This window comes from Hylaeus anthracinus, unplaced genomic scaffold, assembly GCF_026225885.1.
Source record: "Hylaeus anthracinus isolate JK02 unplaced genomic scaffold, UHH_iyHylAnth1.0_haploid 4, whole genome shotgun sequence".
Lineage (NCBI taxonomy): Eukaryota > Metazoa > Arthropoda > Insecta > Hymenoptera > Colletidae > Hylaeus > Hylaeus anthracinus.
Genome location: NW_026535289.1, coordinates 11407010 through 11428064, shown reverse-complemented (window position 1 = coordinate 11428064; position 21055 = coordinate 11407010). Strand labels below are relative to the sequence as shown.

The following is a 21055-nucleotide window of genomic DNA, read 5'->3' as shown; positions in this document are numbered from 1 at the left end:
AAATAACTAGACGAGTACTGGCGATATTGTCGTTACGTACCGACACGAAATCGAGCAAGTTGTACAGGATAAAGAAATGAAAATCGAACGTACGTCTTATTTACCGATTATGTTGAATTTCGGAATGTCACAATAGTAACGTAGAAATGATATGATTCGTTCAAATTAATTCACAATTATTTCCTACTACTGATATCGAAGCCGTACGGTGAATGTGATATTGAAATTATCTTGTTGTCTGTTGTTTTATCATATGCTTCCTATTAGGATCACCAGATGTCGGTAGAGCTCAGGTAGTATCGACGCGGAATATTCCACGCAGACACGGTACTGAATCGATAACATGCTAAATTGGAATTTTTCGTACGCGAATAGAGACACGCAAATAAAGTACTCAAGGAAAGTAAAGGTAGATTTGAATAAATTTGGGTTGTCCAAATACTCCAAGTAGCTGCAAAATATTTGGCCAATTCGAGTGATTTGAATAAAAAATTGTAAACGTTCGCACGGCTTTGCAACTACCAGAATGGCATCGCGTGTACGTGGTTAATTACTCGCGGTTGATTTATCAACGTTTTTCTCAAATGAGAATGTTTCCGCTACGTTGCGAAGAGTAGATATTTGATATTTGTAAATACGCGAGACAATGGAACGATATAGGGAATGATACGAAAAACAGAGAGTAAAATACACGCAATAAGTGTGAATTGCAAGGATAACGATCGCATAATAAAGTACTTGGCAAGTTTTCAAGTCGGATTGTGGAATGAAACAGCGTATTCTGTATACCTACTGCAGTTAATTGTATTCGACAATCGATTCGCATGTGATAAAGTATCGTCGAACAGTTGTTTTCTACGTCCCAAGGATTTCCTATTTTGCATAAACTTGTACTTCAGTTTTTTCATCAAAGGTGCTGAAAATTTTATTAAAATTATAAATGACGAATCAGATCAACGTACAAGAATTTATTCGTGACGTTCATGAATAAATATTCAATTCTCTAGCAGATGAAAATTTGTATCTGGATAAAGGATATTTTCGTTTTCATACAAGAGAAACATGCAAGATGCGTTTAACATAGTTTTTCTAGCGGATGCCAGCTAAACGTGATGCATTAAGAAAGTCGCGTACGTGTTTTCGACTTTGTGTGAGAAAAAAAAGACATCGCATGAATTACCTTACACATTGTAAGAGTTATTAACAAGAACCTGTCGGTAATAAATGTGTTAATAAGTGCAAAGATTGTGTAATTGACGGTACAATGTTTAATGGCAATTTTGAGTTAAGCTATATGTTATTGGGATGCAGGGAAAAAATGTATTTTCGAAATGTCCACATCGTCAAAGTAAATTTCAATTCAGTAAGTAAAGTTACTACTAGGTTACTGAAGGACTCTCAACTGAGGTTTGTTCAGTCTTCGTTAATGAACGTCTTCGAGATTTTCTCAGAACGCAATTATACGTCTTATTTAAATAAGTCAGCTATGGTCTAGTAATAATTAACATACGAATTTTTTAATTGACGGAAGTAACGAGAGGAAGAAGCAAAAACAAAGAGTAACATTATGGGGATTGAAAAGTAATCAAAATGTCTTCGACTTGGAAAAGTTTCTCAATGAAAAAATCGAAGGACTTTTTCAAAAAATGGAATCGAACAACTTTACACAGGTAGAAAGTGTTAGAAAATGATGGAAATTATTTTGTTGATTGGTATTTAAGGTTTCTTTAATAAACAAACGTTTCTCGCTAGCAAACAAAAAATTTTGACTACCTTTCGGTCTCCCTAATATATTACATTTAACAAATAAGGAATGAAATATGACAGAAGAAGAATTATAAAATGGAGAAACGTAAGAAATAAATCAACCGAATTAATCACAGCGAACTGGGATACGATTCTGAAAAAGAGAAAGACGAACGGCTACGTAGTTTTGGATTATTTAGCGAATCACAATTTTAGATTAACCCGCCGTCCCGTTCGTTTTTTCTTTCGAATAAAAAAGTGTTCCCAAACCGTATCCGGAGTCAATCAATTACCATTAAAGACAACGCGATAAGTTATTCTCTGGGCAGAGTTTTTCGAGGCTCTTTTCTCTCCCGGGTCGACCCTGACGGGAAGGATGCGCGCGAAGCATCATCTTTGGTGATCGCCTCCCAGAAGCTGAACGGGAACGATTTTTATAAAGCACGCCTGCACATATCGACGATACGTGATTCGCTTGAGAACTGCTCGTTAATACGCTTCGTACGACACCTCATACACCATTACACCTATATAAACTACAACTAGCGATCAGTGAAGGTTTAGTTGACCGATCACTCTAATCGCGAGTGCAGAGGTGATCGTTTACGCATCGTGTCACAAGGGGCTATGGTATTCCTATGGTGTTCATCAAGGTGAGAATCAAACTGGCCCCTGCGAATCATCGATAACGTTAGAAACAGTATCGGCGCGATTGAGATTCTTCGACGTAAACGAAGTGGAACTAACGTATCGGTGGTTCGACGTTTCACCGATTCTTTTCAAAGTTATTGAATCGTCTTCGACAATAATCAACCGAATGTGAATTTTAAATGGATTCAATGAGATTGAATAGCGTACACTTCTCAAGAGAGTCTCTATGATGTCAAACGGCGTGTTTGACTTTTTAAAGAAGAATTCGTCCCGAGACATCTCGCGTGTTTTCGTGCGACGTTACAGAATCGTATTCAGCTTTCGCAAAGTATGTTTATTTCTTTGACTCATTTCTATGAACGGTCGAAAATATAAGGGAGCCTCGGTGTATTGGTAATTAGCCGACGTCGCATGGTCGGCAAGTGATGAAGTTTACAGTTACTTTAAAAAAGTTCTCGCGGCACTCGATGGTCGAGGTGTGACGTATTCTAAGTACTTACGGACTTCGAACAAATCTTGAGTGGTCCAGACGCGTGTCGGGTGGGAGCAAACGCTTAAATAGCCTGAATCTCTATGGGTAATCCGAAGTTCCATGTCGCGGCTCAATACATTTTGTTTAATGTGTTCCAGTGTAACGAAATCTTAAGAAAAGTTTTACGAGGTTGTGAGAATATGGTTCTTACGGCTCAGCAAATAGTAAGTGATTGGAAATCATTTTAATCGCACCCGTGCTGATATCGGATTCCTATCGGACAACAATTATTTGTAACCGTGAAACAACAATTTTTTTTACGAGTTTTTACTTTTTATGTCGTAAAAGAAATTAATGCTACTTTCTGGCTGTCAGCGAACCTTGTCTTCTTCTGTAAAACAGTTTTTAATGCTATAAAATTCAGATTTCTTTATCGCGATTATTTACGATTCAAATTTAATTTTGTTACGCTGTACCGGGCGCTATTTTTGGCTGGTCTAGTATTTTCCTTCCCATATTGTTATCATTGAAATTTGTTTTTGGTCAACGAACCCTATTTTCTTCAGTGAAACAGTTTTTATCGCTTCAAAATTAAAGTTCCTTTATCGCGATTATTTACGGTTAAATTTTCTTTTTTTCTTTTCTTTTTTTTTTAAATTACTTTGGGTAAGGTCACATCAACTACAAGGGTTATTAGTGACCACGTCAATATCTACAATTTAATTACAACTTATTTATTATTTTATATTTCGTTAATATATCTACTAGTTTGAGAAATTCGTTTCCATTGTTGAGGATCGTCTGCATGTTATTTGAAAGTTTGAACTCTACTCAATCGTGCTGCATTCCTTGACATTCTTCAATCGAATGTTTAACTGTGAGAGGTTCTTCATAAAAGGTGCATACAGGTGGCGGCTGTGATTTTGTTATTCTGTAACAATGGGTTGGATAAAATTTAATTTTGTTACAACGCACCGTGCGCTATTCTTGGCTGGTCTAGTATTTCCATTCCTTTATTATTACCATTGAAATTCGTTTTTGGTCAACGAACCTTGCCCACTGTTGTGATACATTATTATTCGATCGGCATGTACGCGTACCGATAGCACGTTTCAATAAGCCAGTTAATAAAAGATCCACCTGGAATAATTAATTCGACGAAATGGGCGTCCCTCGTGGAGTTATGCTAGGCAAATGTATCCGTTTCGATTTATAGATTTAACAAGGCGGTCCGATTAAATCACGCGAACACTAGATACTCGCGTTTCACGCCTAGGCGAAATGTGCACATGCTTGGAATCATTGTCTCTTAATAAATGATACGGTAATTTAGATGATAATCTGTCGAAATGATCGAATATTAAATTGGCATCGCCTTGACATTTATTGACATCGCTTATGCAGCTTTCTATTTTAAGAACATTTTCAACCGCGCGATGACCAGACGTACTAATCATCGTAAAGAAAAGATCATTTTGCGAAATGCACGGCTCGATAATTACAGGACAGACGTCTATACACTCGCTAGGACTCCGGATGTGCTAACGACGCCGTTTTCTTCTGTGAGAAAAAAAAAGGAGCACAATGCGAAATAGAACCAAACAGTAAATAACCGAAACGTGATAATGACACCGTTAACAAGAACGTCGTGGGAACAGCTAAATGTGACGGCGCTTCTTGGAAGTGTTTACGAAGTAATTTCAACTACCAATAATTATTGTTTATGTTGAATGTTTATTTGGAAATTGTTGACCGTAGTTTCTATGAATTCACGTTTGATATTTTCTAACAAGTAACATTTGGAGGATTCTTATGGAAATACTGGAATAATTTGATCGCCTAATGTAAAAGTTGCGATTTTATATGCGAGAAATACTTTCTCTCCGAAGTTTTTTTTTTTTTATTGCCATTATTTTCTCGCTCGTTCAAAATCGTAATAAAACTGTTCGTCGGTACGAGTTCGAAACCTCCGGGTATAATTAAAAGTTGGTGTAACTACGACAATAAAAAAAAGAACACACTTTAAAAGATAAAGATTCAGCAATAAAAATGAAGCAGTCTATTAAAGGCTCTGTCGATGGTCGCGTGTAGAAGGTCACTATCGCAGATTGGTGAAATCAGATTTAAAGAAACCGCTATCGCTACTAATCGCCTACTCACAATTTCATCAGACGGCTGCATGAAAGAAAGTCTTTTTGCGTAATACATGATAAATGTATCTGTACCTCGGAGGCAAATTAGGTTGAGACTGAGATGTTGAAATTTAGGATAGACGTATTATGTCAGTTTCCATGTGCTTCAAAGTTCTTCTTAAAATCGTTCCATTACTAGCCATAGTTTTATTGTCATTTTTTAGAACATCGACTGTAATAGAGAGTGAATTTTATCGATACATTAATCTCCTTCTTCTATTCTAATTACGAAGGTTGAGTGTTAGCACATCTGAGATGCCGTGATTAATAACTGATAATAATTTGTTTCTATCAACCCTTTGGAAATAATTATTTATTTACGTGTGTAAATGAAGGGGGAATCCAGCGTGACGAGAGTGAGAAACGTAGTAGTCGAAGCGAGGCTCGAAAGATAAATAGAGATCACGTTTTCATGGCATTCTAGGTCAATGGCGTCAAGTCGGAACTATTATATCATCTAATATTTTACCTTTCGTCAGGTGGAATTTATGAATTCTCTATACTGGCTCCTTAAACACGTCGTTAGCTTCTACGGTGTGTTTGATTAAAAATGTCCCTCACGATTGCGAAATAATTGCGCAATATTCGCCCACATCGCTCCTCTGTTCCAACGTTCTGGCTGATTGAATATGCGGCGGGGATGGGACTCTTCATTTCTGTTCGTCTTGTATACAAGGTCCTTGCCTCGATGTCCCCTATTTACCTACTTAATTTACTCCTCTCCAATCAGTGCTCGTCTACCAATAATACATCAATCATCGAGCGATGTCTAAATCTTCGTGTACCCTCTTATCGTCCTTCTCCATTTCAAGCTTGCAAAGATATAAATATTTCAGAAATTTAGATATATAGATGCATGAAGATATCAAATTTGATATAGATATTTTAATAGAAATTGAGAAATATTGTATCAATCATATCAATTCTGATCATAAATTAAATTCAACAGCGAGCTTGGAAGAATCAACTCGTCAAAAATTAATGCTCGATATATAAAAGAAATATTTAAATCGAAAACACTGATCATCTAGAAGAGTTAGACTTATTTATTTATACCTGTATATATTCGCTTCATTAGTGGGACCAAGCACCAGGTGGGGTGTGGGCATACCTCGTCATTTTGGCCAGCATTTACATTCTGTACATTCTGAGAAGCTACATCAGGAGCGTCATATTCGTTTCGAGACTCAATGGTCCAAAGACAGTGCCAATCCTCGGGAACGCGAAATGCGTTCTCAAAGACAACCGTAAGTAGAGTAATAACATTGAGATATCAATTTTTTTTTTGCTCTTAACTCTTGCAGTAGGCAAGGATAAATAAAAAATTGTTTTTTAACCATAAAAACAATTTGACTGCATTTGCGTCACGGTCGAGTGTCAACAATATCTATATTCCGGTCAAACAAGACGAGAATCCCATATCGAGAATTCCAAAGATATTTTCTTAACGAATGTCCATTACACTTTTTCGACAAAAGAATTCCTGAAATAATTCAGGTTTCACGATCTCCGACGAAAATGTTTCTTTTTCAGTGACTTGTAGCAATGTTCGGCGATCAACTACGGAAATAAAAATATTAGAAGTGGAATAATTTAAGTAAATTTGGAAACGGTAAAAATCGACTGTTTTGCATAAACTCGACGTCAACGCAAATCATAAAAGATGTTTTCGAATTACGATGGCTTGCATCCGTTTAAACGAGAAGTCAATAAATAGTTTGCATTTCCTACGAAACTAGTTACTTCGAGAACAACATTTATTTTTAGCTTTCTACTATTAGAAATCACAAATTCTTTAAATACACGCCCACGAGGCTTAACGAACAAAAGATCGAAACTTGAGAAGGGTTCTGTTAACTAAATTCTTTTTACTTCTTTAGCCTTCGTTTTTAATTCTCTCGAGCGAGAAATGAATTCAGGAATTTGAAGCTTGTAAGAGCTCCGAATAATTCGAAAGTTTCAAATATGATTGCAGTACTTTATAGACTGGCGCACGAGAATCAAGTTTATGGTCGCATCATCAGGATATGGCTGACAGGGCTGCCGTACGTGATGCTTTTCGAGCCGGAGGACATTCAAGCGGTCCTCAGCAGTATGAAGCACACGCAGAAGATATTTTTTTACAAACTACTCGACAATTTCCTCGGGAAAGGCTTGATTACTAGAGACGTGGTGACATGGCGGACTCATCGAAAGTTTCTGCAGCCAGCTTTTCATCTTCAGATTCTAGAGAGATTTACGACTACCTTCGCGGAATGCGCGAACCATTTAATGAATGAGTTCTTTGAAAAGGATAACCAGGAAATCAACATCACCTCTTTCATCAACGATTCCGTCTACGACATACTGAGTGGTAAATATCGACGCTATTTTCCTACTAACGATAAAAAAAAAAAAAAAAAAAAAAAAAAATTCTCCAAATAGTTTCTCTAAATGCTACTATCAACAAAAATTAAAAATTGATATCTTCACATCCTCCATAATATAGGTAAAATGAATATATTCTTTAACAATTTTTCTGGTTCATTGATCTTACTACCAATTAAATATTTCCCGTATAGTTGTTTTTGTGTAATCTATAATTATATTTACATGAATTTATTCTACCTTTCAAGTTTTTAATATACTATTTGTTTACAGCTAGACGTTTTGTTGATATAAATAATGCGTGGTTTATTATTCCTTCTTACTTGCTATGATACTTCTTGAATGCGATGATAATTATTTCTCTCGTGTCGGAACACTTAATACTATACTTTGTAATCACGGTACAATGCTTAGATCACAAGAGGTGGACACACCTTGCGTTATTTGCATTCTCTCCACTTTTTCGATTTCCATTATTCGCGAATTTATTATTCCGTGGCACGTGACACACATTAAGGAAACATGGTACCTCCTTCGAAGTCGATTGTGTCATCCGCGATGTGCAATATAGCACGTACATGCACTCGGAGTATGAATAAGAGTGTCAATATTTTGCCAATCGAGACATCCAATCTCCTGCATTTAATTAATCAAAATCGTTAAACTATCCTGAATAATTTGCAAAATCGTTGCGTCACGTTTACATGTTACGTCAGAGTAGACTGCTATAAAATAATTCATCACTGATCATTTACAATCCTGAATGTGCTTGAAATTGACCTAATGAGTTTTTAAAAAATATTATTCAGCTTGGACCGTAAGGTTAACTAAATTTTTCTATTTTCCATCATTTTTACTATTCTCGTCTCTTCAATTCTGCATTCCATACCTAGATTTCTTTTCGACAAAATTTTTATGATTACCATAGGTCCAGTTAACATATTGTAACTCTAAATAAACAGACTATAAATGAGATTAAAAAGGAATGAAATAATATGGCATTTCTTATGGTGTAATTAATAATTACACGCTGAAGAAGACCTAAACCATAGGTCGAAACGTTCATTATTCTAAACAACCGACTGTTAGCATTTTTTACTTTGGATTTTCACCTCACGAGTATCTATTGTAATTTTGCTTTCAATAAAAACACGTTTACATGTGCACAATATCTTTCGTCGACGTTGAGCAATTGTCCACGGATCGTGAACGCACGCCGCCTATTACGATTGTTCGAAAGTCGAAACGCTTTGTTTCCTATACGTATGGAAATCAGTTTTATCTCGACAATGCACCGGTTGACCCATCTTCCCCGGCCTAAGAGTCACTAAACATGCTAAACATGCTATCCTAACAATGCGGTATTCTTAACGTGTCAATAACACATACGTACGTCTTGTCATTAAAAGTGCATAACGAATTCGTCATTCATCGTGACGTTCTGAAATCTAAGCAAGTCTCAAATAATGTACAGAGCGTCTCGAATAAAGTGTTAGGTGGTGTTTTTTTCAGAAACTGATACCGACTATCTTCGATTTCGTTATTTGGATAGCTCTTATAAAACTGAAGAACATTTGCTTAAAAGGCCTCTCCCTTTTTCCTCAAACAGGCACTTCAGAAAACGTTCTTGCATTCTACAAGATTAGCTACTATTGAACTGCAGTAAAAATGAATTTCATGTAGTCGTTAGTTTTTAAGAAAACAGATCGACCAATCACAGCGCCCGAGTAGCGCATTGAGAATCGATTATGTTTGTGTCCAAATTAGCAAGACCCCTTGACACGTTCGTTTAAGACGTTTAACGATGTTTAAAATGATCGATGATCGTTTGCAGAGACTGTTTTGGGAATAAACCGCGCGAGTCGACGTTCATCCGACATGCCAATGGACGACGATCTACCATTTAGAAAGTAAGAATTGAAACTTATTATCACAGTTCTTGAGATAACATTCTCGTTAATTAGATAAACGAACAACGAACAACCGGGTTCGAGTGCAGCGAAATAAACGTTCAAACTTCTTTAACAGGGGACAAATAATGTTTCTGTATCGTCTCGTGAGGCCTTGGCTGTTGATCGAATGGATTTATCGATTAACCAAACACGGCAAGCAGGAGGAGAAGCAACGAAGAGATCTTTTCGATACCTGTTTCAAAATGATGCAAGATAAACGCAATCAATTGAGGAATAAGGATACGAAAGTTAGCGATGATACGGAAAAGTCTCAGAAAATGTCTCTGCTCGAGTACATGGTGGAGATGAACGAGAAGAACCCTTGCTTTAGCGACGAAGATATCGTCGAAGAGTGTTGCACGTTCATGTTAGCGGGTCAAGATTCGGTCGGTACTGCAACGGCGATAACGATCTTCCTCCTAGCCAATCACCCCGAATGGCAAGAGAAGTGTATAGAAGAGCTCGACGAAATTTTCGAGGGTAGTTCAAGGCTGCCTACAATCAAGGATTTGAAAGAGATGAGATGCTTGGAAATGTGCATCAAAGAAACGCTCCGACTGTATCCCAGTGTGCCGATCATAGCAAGAATGGTTGGCGAAGATGTGAAAATAGGTACGACATCGTTGTTTATATATTAAAGTTTACCGGAGATTGTAGTTTGCCGTTTGACATTCAATTAACCCTCAGTCTTGGACAAAATTTTCATTCCATATAAAGTATTGCAAGCCTTGTAGTTTCAATTTAAGAAGTAACGAAAAAATGAAGATAATAGGAGCAAAGATTTATATAAAAAGAAAAGGTACACGATAAGTGCAACGTGAGCGAAGAATTTTCTTTCCATGAAGTAATGATTACAAATGCAAACTTTTAGGGAAACACGTGATACCAGCTGGCTGTGGTGTGCTCATGTCCCCTTACAGCACGCATCGTTTGCCACATCATTTTCCTAATCCAGAAGCGTTCAAACCCGAGCGTTTCAGTCCTGAGAATTCTGAGAAAAGACACCCGTACGCTTATTTACCCTTCAGCGCTGGACCAAGGAACTGCATAGGTAATCTTTGAAACAAAGGTTACCTATTATTAATGATCACAGTTCATGTCACAGTTCCCTTAACGTTTACCTTTCTTTCAGGGCACAAATTCGCGATGCTTGAGATGAAATCCATGATCAGCGCAATCCTCAGGAAGTGTCGGTTACAATCAGTTCCTGGAAAAGAAGAAGTGCGAGCGAAATTTAGGATGACGATCAGAGCGCAAGGTGGACTCTGGGTTAAAATAGTTGCGCGTGATCGAAAATTGAAAACTGGTGACAGTTTGATTTGATGCTATACATCAATTATGGCGTTGACAACAGATCAAACAGAGTAATTGTATGACTTGTGAACTGTAAATCTTTTAATGTGTAAAAATAGCGTTCTGAAACTTTTGACACTGTACCACAAGTATTGCAATATTAATAGATCGATAGTCACATCAATTATATACGGATGTATACACAGTTCATTAAGAAACTAAAGAACTTAATTCCAAAGATGAGGGGTTAATGAAAATAAATTTAGATAGGATTCGTAAACTTGGTGGGAATTACGAAATCAAGTACTGCGATAAATGTTAGATTATATAGCTTCCAATTGACTCTAAACGGAATAGCATCATAGAAATTTTCATGAGTACTAGTCTGGTAGTCGTTAACGTGTTGTCAACGTGTTAAGAATATCTCTAAATGAATCCTCAATTAAAGAAATATTTAGAACGTAGAACAGCATTTTGTATTGTAGAAACTACTTTTTGTATTTAAAGGTGTGACAGAATGTGAAGTTCAAACATGTATAAATGTTTAATGTGTGTATATTGAAATAAATAATTTTATGATATTTTTCATTTCAAACCGACATAACCGACACTGTGAATGGTTACATGAACTTTACCGACGGTTGAATCGTGAAATTATTTCTTTGCGCGAGAACTAGTTACATTTTGTAGAATTAAGGATACTTAGATAGTAATTTGTTCATAATTTACCCAATAGCTGCTCGTTACAGAAGCTTAATTTAGAATTTAAATTTGAATATCAGATTATGATATTTATGTATAGAGTTTCTGTATTATCAGCAGTTTAAAAGAACGTTGCTTCGGACTGTGGCCGACTTGAGTACTACTCATTGGCACGCGAGTTTTATAATATGGTTTCTGTATTATCGGCACTGTAAATGGTTACATGAACTTTATCGTCGGTTAAATCCTGAAATTATTTTTTTATTGCGAAAACTTAATTTAGAATTTAAATTTGAATATGAGATTATGGTATTTATGTATAGGGTTTCTGCATTATCAGCAATGTATAAGAACGTTAGTTCCAACTGTGGCCGACTCTGGTACTACTCGGTCTAGTTACCGACGAACATGTTTTATCTTCAGAGTCTTGTCATCTTTTTTGATAATGTTCTTTTTAAAAAATTCCTGTAAAGTTAGTTATGCGAAAACTTTACTTTCTCATTAGAAATAGAAGCGAACAGTGAGTATGTAACTATGGAAATATGGATTTACGTAAAGGATATGTAAATGTGATGGAACTGTTGTAGATAGAATTGAAATCTTAACGTAGGGGTAAAAGTACTTTCTTCTTCAGGTTTTTGCTTTATGCGATACACGTTATGGTTTCTAAGAAATACAGACAGCCCACAGGTATGAAATTTCTCTTTATTCGCTGTACAACTTCTTACATACAAAAAAGTGCAATGCCTTTGAACAGTGGTTGCATTCAGAACAGTAATTGACTTTGCCGCGCGATAGAACGATTTTCTATATCTGTGCGCGAATGTTTCACAATTATGTACACGGTAATAAAATAGTTTCACTTTTTACACTTTGTAATATTATGTACAGTCCAAAGCACTCGATTTACACGAGCATCATCGATTACAATATAATCCCGAATACCATCGCCGGTGTTAATAATTGAAGATTTCGGTGCGAGAACCAGCCGTCTTTACGAACGAAGATTTTCAAGGAAATAAGAAGATACTATTAGCCCTTTTGGTTGCGGTTATTCTAAGAATACTTTTCTTAGAACTGTTACGATCATCGTATGTTTCTTTGACATAAACGTATACAATCCAAGTTGCCCACTTTTTTTGTTTAAATCTAGAAATGCTCGGCATTGTATCGTGTACTATCAAACAATATTATATAACACTTGACGTGCTAGCTAATGTTAAAGAGAAAAAAAAGTCTACATAAAGCGAGACACTGATTTCAAATCTTTGCCTAAAGGCAACTGTCAATGGACGTTCTTCCACGGGTGCAAATGAGGAAAGATAATGTATGAATTCTGTGTAAAATTTCATCTTAGCACCGTTTCGTCTCGATACTCGATCTCGACGACCGAATCGACAGTAATTACAACAGAAGCAAATAAAAACAACGGTTAACAGTAATTACAATATCGACACGTACAAAATCTTTTATACTTTACAACGCAATTCTACAAGATCGCTTCGTTTTTATTATACATTGTTTCTCGCGGTTAGAGTTCGCTTAAACTAAGGATTATATTACACTTTGTATACACCTATCCCCCGATTTTCATTTGAAATCGAGAGATAAGCGTATCGTCGTTATAATTACAGAATCGTTGGGCAAGAAACATCACATCGCAAGAAAATATAATAGTTCGATAAGCCAATCGTACGATTGGGTCGCGGGAACGTTTTTAATGACGCAATCGAAACTCAGCGTGAGTTTTTACCTCAGGCGTGATTATCGAGGTCGGCTTTGAAGTTCTTGGTGATTTGTACTGCGAAGTATCTCGAATTGTCGCGATCGAAACGGCGTTTCTAAGATAGGCTGAGGTTTCCTGTCGTTTCTCAATGATGCATTAGATTCTAATCGATAGTTAACAGGGTTTTTTTTTCTACGCAACGTGGATTTCAACACGGCCTGCTTCTATTGCGCCACTCTGTGCATGGATACCGACAATCGTAGGATACATGAATATTAACCGAAAGTGAGTGTTCACCAGTGACAGTTAAGTGATACTTATTACATCGAAGTTTTCAATCTTTTACAACTGTCTGCACAGTCGCTTTGTAAAGGTTTGATATCTTCCAAATTAATGACTCGAACGAAGAAGTATGCTATTATACAATCACCAATACCTTAATTTCAATATCTCGTTTCTTAATCCAGTCCTATCACACGAATCAAATTATGATTAAGGTGGTCGATGATCATTTTATTTTTAAATGAAGTTTCCCCACCGCTATCACACAATGTGTACCAAAAATACTGGTTCGTCTCAATCGCATTACACTTTACCTAAGTAAGTCCTCTACGAATATCTTTCCATGCGAATGCTTTGGTACCTGTATTGTATATCTTGATTAGGGATTGCGATACCGGTAAGTGACGAGAAATTTGTACCGACGATCCGCTATTTTCGTTTTTACAGAAAGTGACGAACATACCAGGTGTACCATTGAGATGTACCTGCAGAAACAAAGACTACCAAACGATGATCAGTAAAATCTCGTTAAATACGTTTCTGGATATAACGAGCTCCAAGAAATCGGCAAACGTACTTATCTCTGGATACACATACTGCATCGTACCGACAATTCTAATCATTCTTCGACGAACTGAGAAGCAAATCTTAAGTGGAACGTATTCAAAATTCTCCGCAGGCATCATCGATCTGCGAGGATTCGTTATCACGGCACGCGGTGCGCCAGAAGCAGCGAGGAACAATTCAACCTCTCAGGCGGCTTCATTCCGTGGACATTTTTCCGCTGTGGGAACGCCGTGAGCGCCAAGTAACGCGGTGCTGCTGCGATTTCACCGGTAATTCGAAAAATGCATAGGAATTAGCGGGAGCGGTATGCGCTCGCGCGGGATAAGGACGTTTCGGTGGTAGCGGCGACAAAGGTATTCGCCATAGGCACGTACATAGATGCGTGAGCTTGTTCGTGCGAAGAAGAGAAAGACGACGATGGGAATACGCTGGAAGTGGAAAAGAACGGTGAGGTGTGTGCGGGTCGCCAACACATTTCTCGATATCTTCGGGTTCGATCTCTCTCTCGGCCTGACCGCCCGTATATTTACATGTATAATTTATATATCCCGTGGCAGGGACGTGATGGTGGTGTGTGTTCAGTCAGGGCAGGTCCTAACAGTCCTAACGGCCGTATCCTTCGCAGTGGCACACCCAGAAATTTAGCGACGGGGGTGCAACAAAAAGTTAAACCAGAGTTAAAATAGTCGCAACCTTATTCCGACAGTTTACGAACCTTGACTGAACTTTACTTCGTGGCGCTGAAACTTAGTGACTTCTTTTTCGTACCATTTAGCAGCTTTTGGTGCCTAGATCACAAAAACGGAAGTTTAAGTGTTAAACAAAAAAATTGAATTTACTAAACGGTAAAAAATAGTCAATAATTTTTAGCGCCCCGAAGTAAAGTTTAACCCGAGACGATTCACGCTGACCGAATGCACTTTGTGCGTCCCGAAGGTTTTCTCAGGATTCTCCTAAGATCCTTTCGAGCCACGAGATAAATTTCTCAGCGCAGCTGCGAAACAGCCGCGTGTCCGACCAATGCAAGCCGATCCCACAAATGCGGAAGACTCTGGGTAGTTCGAGGCGGGCCTTAATTAAGCACGGGTACCAACGAATTCCATAATACGTTCCCGTTCGCGTAACACGGCCACGATAAGAGCCACCCGTCCGACGCGGCAGCGCGTTCGTGGGATTTTTTTCGGCGAAATAATGCCCCGTGCGCCAGCCCAAGACCGGCTCTCCCTATCGCCATTGTGGCCGCGGGGGCGCAATTAATTATTGCGTGGCCGCGAGGGAGTGCATTGTTGCATCTGTTGTTGCACGGTCCACGATTCCTTGTGTGTATAGTTAAACGGAGTAGCTGTGAATGATTTTGCGCCGCGGAACGGTTTTCGGCCAACGAAACGCCGTGGTTCTTTGTGTACTCCCACGAGCTGGGCCTCCCGGGTAATTTATGAGGTCGCGGTAGCTCGGTATAATTCACGTTGCGTAACCGTGGTACGTGTACAATTAAGAGGAAAAATGTATGGTTCGGTTTGGAGGTTTCGAAGTGACGTGGTAACTATTTGCTGTTAAACTCTTAGAAAAAAGAGAACATTTCGTTGCGTGAATGGCATCGATCTGATGCCCACGATCGGTACGTAACCTCCGAGGACCGGTGTCTCGTTTCTTTTCTCATCGCCAATATCAGTCAGTCGAGCGAAAGACGTTGGAAGGAACGCGGTAAAAGTAACCAGAAGATTCGTATTTAATATCGAAATCTGGCCCACTTATTTTTAACGAAATCGGTATAAGGAAAGTGGCAGAGTTAGAATTGATTATTTGAGCGAACGATGGATGCAGGATACATCTAGGAGGAACCTGCAGTAGGACCTAGAATACCATCATAAACTCCACCAGCTATTATTTTTAAATGTTATTTTTAAATTCGACTTAACCCTCTGAATTTTGTTTTTATTTTTCAAAAGAGAAGCCATCTCTTGCTATTAGATATGTCTATATTGAAACTGAATGATGCTAATTTTACGAAAAAAAATTTTCTCAATTAACAGAGATCGATCGTCTTCTGTGATCAATCGAGCACATTATCTGGTAGAGGGTTAAAATGTTTTGCAAAGATTTATTCGAGCGTTTAAAATTAACGTGCTTGGGTATCGCATACGCGCTTCGAAGGTGTGCGGTGGTTGCGCGTCGACGGACAGGCGCAGGTGAGACACGAATGAAAGACGTAAACGCGGCCGCTGCGGAGAATCTCGAGGTGGAACGTCTTCTCGAGTTCGTGTTTTGTCGAAGGAACAATCGGGACTGTCCGAGGGAAGGTAATTAAGAGAACACGACGGCGACGATTAAACGAGTCCTGCCGAATCGGGTGAAACGAATTAATTCCTCCATCGAACGAGGGTCGAAGATAAACGATTGGTCCCTGATGGAGGCCTGGAGATTCTGTTTAACGATTCAGTGACGAATACTTTCGCACGATGTTACGAAGCTGTCTCCCTTCTAATGCAAATCGAATGAAGAACCCTCGCCGTGCGTCGGGTGGCCAAATCGGACTCAAAGAAGAATACATATGAAACCTGTGCGTTGTCTAACTATGAATCTTTATTTTTATTTAAAGTGATGCTTAGTGGAAACCAATGTGACAGAAGAGAAAAGTCTGTCCAAGATTTTCAACTTTCTTTTCCTTTTGCAAATATTATCGGAGACCAGCGACTTATGCAATCTTAACCTGCCACTCTATAGACCACTTTGGTAAAAATATGGCCTCGACCAAACTTGCGTTCGAGTGAAAGTCAATAACTCGAGCGAGTTTTTGCTTCGAACCCGTCCAACGCGAAGATCCCTCGAATTGACGAAACATTAATCGCATTCACGGAAACAGGACGAATTGACGGGCGAGGAAGGATGGAGCTGCAGCACCGCGTGCCATTAGCTGCAAATGCAAAACCAGAGCGGACGTTGCCGTGAGCGCCGAGTGAAAGCCCTCGAACGTCAAATTAGGAAACACCTGTTCCTCGAAACGACTTTATTCCGCGTAGTTTCGTGCACTTCCATGGCTTCCGCGGAAACACTCTCTCGTTTCGCGAACGAACCCTGGTGAACCGACCACGGTGTCTGAGAGCGAGTAGTGCTCGCTGATGCGTTGTTTAGGCGTTTCTAGCGATACGTTGGCGCATTACGTTCACGTCGACGCGATTTTTCAATGTTTCACTGTTCGGCACAATATGTATGAGCCACCCGATGATGCACGCCGGCATGAACGCGTCGATAAGCCGCGGAAGACTATGGTCTGATCAAAATCAATTGACCGTTCGAAGCTACCTTCCACGGTCGTGAATCGTGTGGGACACGATTTCTATTTTTCTATTGCGTCTGTCTTTTATTGAAATGGTTGCAAGATATTTGCACGAAAAGATGAAAGATAAACCAATGTAATTGACTTTCAACGGTCCGATTGATTTAGCTTCGACAATAATTTTAGACAGTCCCTGAGACGAGAATAATGATTGTTAGGTTCGTCGTTTCCTGTTCGAAAGTCGAATTACCACACGCGCGAGAATTTTGTTATATAACGTGTTATAGAAACAGATAACGATTCGTTTCACCGGATACGGATGAGAGAACCGCGAATACATTGGAAACTCGACCTTCTTCTCGACGCACAAGAGCAAGGCTGCACGGTAGCCTCAACGTTGGCGATTCCCTTCCCTATAATTTTCACGCGATACTATTCATTTAGGATCGTAACGCTTTCGCAGTTTAAGACCCCGTGCGTTACGCGGCGCTATAATCCAGCGATGCGAAATCGTTTTAGGAAACGCGCAACCGTCGACGAGCGCTCGTTAGCCCGCGAAATGACGAACGAATAGCGAGTTGGAAATATTTATGGCACTGCTGAAGGTTACGATACGTAGTCACCGATTGCGTTTAATCACTTATCTCGTTACATTTTACGTAGGACCGTCGAATTCCTTCACCACTTAATCCAATATCGGGCACTTGGAAATGTTAGGCACGCACTGGCGATGTCACTAATTTTCCCACGAGCTTTCTCAAGCCACCCGGTTTGTACAAAAATATTCCTGAGCCTTGATCGTCGAGCGGTGTTCCTCTTCTTCGGCGTTCTCGAATAATCTCCTCACATAGTAAGGAACGGAAACACTTGACGCGTTTATCGTTTAGTCGAACTGTTCACTCAGTTTCGAATCCCGTAACTTTTTAACTTCGGTTCACTTAGATGTAGTCCGACGGAACTGCGCTTTCGTTTATCGCCGCCAATCGGTACTGCGGCGTCTCCAGGCCCTGCGAGTTGATATGTAGGTTCGTGTTGTTGTTGGAGGACGGTCCTGTGGGGATCTGCTGGTTCGCCGAGTTTGAGCTCAGGTCGCTGTAGTAGGCGCTGCTCGGCGCGCTGCTCAGCGTCGGTCCGTCCGGCTCCGCGTCGCTTCCGGTGTACGCCGTGTTCTGGTACGAGGGATGCTCCCCGTTTCTGCTGCCGATTCGCAGCTCCTGATGATGATGGTGGTGATTGTGGTGGTGGTGGTGGTGATGGTGGTGCTGCATCTGACCCGGCGGCACGGGCGTTGACGGCCCGTTCTCGTACATCTCGTAATCCGGTTCTTGTAACCTGAAAAATATCGAATTACCGCGTTAGCGGGTGTCGGTCGATCGATTGGCTCGTTCTACAAGTTTAAGCGTCGTTCGAGGCGTTAATGCTCGGGGAGATAAGGTTTTAGGAGACGTTCCCTGCTCTATCGTGGCGCCAAACGACCCGTTGCTTGTCCCGTCTCAAAATTTGGCTTCGAGGAAGGGCCGGTTAGCCAGACCTCTGTATTATCTGAAGCTCGAACACGGGGATCGATGTCGAGCCAAATGGACACTTCACTCGACCGGTTTCTAGACTAGCAAGCGAGAAGACGTTCAGAATCACGTTTCTAGCGTGCATTCACGAGAACAGGTTGCGTACTTGGGTATAAACGTGTAATTAGTGGGAACTCATTCGCGATAACACTTTCAGATGCTGATGTTTTAGTAGCGCGTCGCGACGTCCTATAATGGCGTATTTCCTTCAAAGTGTATCTCTTCGAGTTGCAGGAATGCGCGTTGACAAGATAATTATGCGCGATCTCGCAACGGTACATTTTAACGAGTTCTGTTTTTCAGGTAACGCGATGCTTTTAAGCGTCACGGAGACGGTAATGTTACGCGACTGCAGCTATCTGTCCCTCGCGAATCCGTAAAACCGCGCGAAACTGACATGGACGCTGCTTATTCAGACTTCTTACGATAGTGAAGCTAGTCGAGGCGTGTATTTTTTGATTCATTTAGGAAGGAATAGGAATTTTTAATAGGCAAGAAGGAATGGTATTTTCTGTGGGACTAGAAACAAAGTAAAATAGCAAGCGGCTACGATAAAATGGTATCTGATATTCGAGCAAGTGCAATTCTCTGTTATTGCGAATCGTGGGTACATAAATTTATGTTTGTACGTACTCAAGGTCGATTTGAACGCCATGCTATGTTGGTCATTGAATTCGTCACGATGTCAACAATGTACACAAAAAGTGCGTAGTTCCATTAACGCTCAATTGGCGTCACGAGGTCACAGTGAACCCACTCATCAGTTTAATCTCCATTAAGAGGCTGCTAGCGGTGTTTATTACATTGTCCCGTCTCGAAGTTGATGAACGCGTAGATGGCCAATGGTTATCCCATTTGAAATGCTAAATAATGCTGCAATAAATGCCTATGGATATTTCTCGTCTCAATTTGATGAAAAATCTCGCATGGCAATTAGTCGAGCCTTATCTGAATGAACGATTAGCCAGCTGTCACCTTTCCCGAGACCCACGAATGTCTGTGATTTGCATACCGAAAAAGCCAATACCAATTTCTATATCTTTAATAGCAGATAAGAGATGGGAACGATGTATTTTATATTCGAAAATACAGATAAGGAAACGTTACTCGCCATATCTGAGATCGGCCATTATGCAATAGCTGTCTTGCTAGAATGTATAATAGCTGTTTAGAAATAATTCGTGAAGATATACAAAGGAATCGGTGACATTCAACGAAATATTTGATGTGATGTCATAAAAGTTTGTTTAATAGGATATGTCCTTAACAAAAGTCATTCGATTATTGTCAATTCTAAAATGCACTTCGCGATAAAATTAATTCAAAATGGTATTTAAAAAATTCTAGTTTACAATAACTTAATTTTTTACTGATTGACTGATGAGTGATGTTGATATGTATGTTCCTAGTATACAAGTTGATGGTCGATGGTGCTACATATGTTTTTACGAAGATGTAGCTGACATCAAGAAGAATTCAACGACCTACTTCTAGTTTAATACACATGGATTAGTGTAAGAATCGGAATGGGAAGGTAGCTGAGACGATTCCGAACCACAATTTCCTTTGCAAAAATGTCGGATGGTGCTTCGTTTTTGAATTCAAAACCATCCGACATTTTTGCAAAGGAAATTGTGGTTCGAAATCGTCTCAGCTACTGGAACACCGTGTATATTAAACTAGCAAGTCATATTTTAAATTGTTCGCTCTTTCTAAATAGAGAGACAGTTAAAGTGTTAAACAAAACGAAGAGAGTTGGGTGTTTCGTATATGACCAGTTGCATAGAGGTTGATTACGAGGATGAATTTACCTTTTACTGTGCCGCGTACGGAGCGTGTCCCTCTGTAATGATACGTCCTCGTTGCCTCCGCCGTAATGACGATGTAACCTCGCGGCGTCCAGCTCGTGGTATTCGTCGTCCTGGCCGCCGGAAGTTGTACCGTACGTCGAGCTTCCTCTCATTTGTAGTTGAAGATCGCTCGCGTAGCTCGCGGCCTGCGAGTCCAGTTCTGCGTAGAGCGCTTCGTCCGTCTGCATGTGGGTGTAATGGTTCTCCACGGGGAGATTCATGGCCCTTCTGTGTTGCGGAAGAGTCAGAGGCGTCGTGACGACTCCTGGCGTACCGCCGCCGCGTCGCGAGCCTAACCACGACCACACATTGTGCCCTTGAATCAAATCCCATGAATCGATAGAACGACATGCGCCAGTTTTGTTAAACGCGTTGATCAACGATTACGGACACTGGCATTCTTTCGCTACAAG

The 21055-nt window shown here is 39.8% G+C and overlaps 3 protein-coding genes across 4 annotated transcripts in view; 2 read left to right on the top strand and 1 right to left on the bottom strand.

The window, feature by feature from the left end:
• The first annotated feature begins 2274 nt into the window (after nt 1-2274).
• LOC128894961 (probable cytochrome P450 4aa1) lies at nt 2275-11254 on the top strand. Of its 2 annotated transcripts, none has more exons than XM_054157101.1 (7): nt 2275-2399; nt 6140-6308; nt 7037-7414; nt 9263-9338; nt 9457-9992; nt 10252-10431; nt 10513-11254. In XM_054157101.1, exons 1-7 carry the CDS (start codon nt 2385-2387, stop codon nt 10701-10703), a joined length of 1545 nt encoding a protein of 514 aa, XP_054013076.1. In that variant the 5' UTR covers nt 2275-2384; the 3' UTR covers nt 10704-11254. The 2 variants fall into 2 exon arrangements, with proteins under 2 accessions (XP_054013076.1, XP_054013075.1); XM_054157100.1 differs by lacking the exon at nt 2275-2399 and adding an exon at nt 2963-3093.
• Nucleotides 11255-14141: 2887 nt separating this feature from the next.
• Nucleotides 14142-21055, top strand: part of LOC128894980 (L-lactate dehydrogenase-like) — a 206235-nt gene continuing 199321 nt past the window's right edge. Inside the window, exon 1 of the mRNA XM_054157135.1 lies at nt 14142-14219. The gene's annotated coding sequence lies outside the window, so the exon portion shown is untranslated. The remainder of the gene's footprint in view (nt 14220-21055) is intronic.
• Nucleotides 14211-21055, bottom strand: part of LOC128894979 (uncharacterized) — a 102045-nt gene continuing 95200 nt past the window's right edge. Inside the window, exons 6-7 of the mRNA XM_054157134.1 lie at nt 20604-20958; nt 14211-18559 (exon numbers count right to left, since the gene is read on the bottom strand). Of these exons, the coding sequence (XP_054013109.1) occupies nt 18166-18559; nt 20604-20958 (749 nt within the window). The 3' untranslated portion in view covers nt 14211-18165. The remainder of the gene's footprint in view (nt 18560-20603; nt 20959-21055) is intronic.